Here is a 1,316-nt window from a genome sequence, read left to right on the forward strand (position 1 = left end):
GGGCCTCTATTCCTTTGTTGTGTTATGTAGTTTAAGGAAAATAGCATTATGGTCAGTCTTAACACTAGGTCTAATATCACATTTCCTAACTGAACTAAGCATAGTTTTTGAAATGAACCAATAGTCTAACCTGCAAGCAACTTTATGGAAGTTATCCCTGTATGTAAACTGCCTAATCTCTTTGTTCTTTTCCCGCCAAATGTCGCAGAGGTCTAAAGATGAACAGAATTGGTACACATACGTCATAGTTAAATATACACTGAACCCCTACTAGTTTTGCTGTAGTTCAGGTTATATTTGCGCCAAATTTACCTTCAAAACAACCGTCTTCTGGCGATTCTCTAAAATTCCTTAAAGCTATTGATGACTGTTCTACATTAGTCATTCTCCCACCCTTTTTATCCTTATCCCTATAGAATACTGCATTAAAATCTCCCCCAGTAATTACATCTCTATTGGTGTCACTGTTGAGCTGTCTTTTATCATCTATCCCTTTAGTAAGGCTGGCTAGAAAGGAAATTCTCTCAATTACATTATTTGGGGCATAAATGTTAACTAATGTTAAATCTAAATCTCCAATGTGGCAATTTATTAGGATTTTTCTTCTCTCCCCCTTATCATCAAAAGCTTCAATGTTTTGTACATTACATCTTAAGCCGAAATAGATCGAAACACCTTTACTTTTACTGGTTCCACATGAGTGGAAACCCTTCCCACCCCAGTCTAAATCAAATTCAGTTTTTACTTCTGATGTTACATGTGTTTCTTGTAAGAGTATTACATCAGCTCTTTGGTCCTTACACCATTTAAATATAGTTCTTCTTTTAGATTTATCTCTAATTCCTTTAACATTTAAAGACAAACAATTAAGCTCAGCCATACCCATACTCACATGAAATTATCCAGTTTTGGTACATTTTCTGTCTTTTGGACATGAGCTCCATACCGGAATACAGAAAAGTCCTTAGCGTCAAATCCATAAGTCCGAGAGTCCAAAGAATCATAAGTCCGTTCCGTTCAAAGTTGTCAAGGGCGAGAAAACAGAAATCAGTCTCGCGCGCGTGTTTATGTGTTGTTATCGCCATCCACAGCTGTTCCACGTCCGGCCTTCTTCTGCGATGTGGGAGGGCTGGAATCGCTGGTCCTACTCAGCCCTCTCTTCCTCGGTGTGCTGGGTGTTACCACACGCCTCCGTGCCTCCTTCATCAGCCTCGTTAAGGCGTCTTCCCGCTCGTTGTGTCCCTCCTGCTGCCGGCTGGCGTCCCTAAGTCGTCTGCGGCCCTTCTTGTTGTCGCCTTTCGGCTGCGGTTGTGTCG

At 41.0% G+C, this 1,316-nt stretch overlaps 1 protein-coding gene across 1 annotated transcript in view; it reads right to left on the reverse strand.

The window, feature by feature from the left end:
• Positions 1 to 1,065: 1,065 nt before the first annotated feature.
• The window catches only part of LOC109470441 (serine/arginine-rich splicing factor 4-like), a 2,360-nt gene continuing 2,109 nt past the window's right edge, over positions 1,066 to 1,316 (reverse strand). Inside the window, exon 2 of the mRNA XM_019769394.1 lies at positions 1,066 to 1,302. Coding sequence (XP_019624953.1) covers positions 1,066 to 1,302 — 237 coding nt within the window. The remainder of the gene's footprint in view (positions 1,303 to 1,316) is intronic.

The sequence above is a fragment of the Branchiostoma belcheri genome, unplaced genomic scaffold (assembly GCF_001625305.1).
Source record: "Branchiostoma belcheri isolate BF01 breed outbred unplaced genomic scaffold, Haploidv18h27 scaffold225, whole genome shotgun sequence".
NCBI lineage: Eukaryota > Metazoa > Chordata > Leptocardii > Amphioxiformes > Branchiostomatidae > Branchiostoma > Branchiostoma belcheri.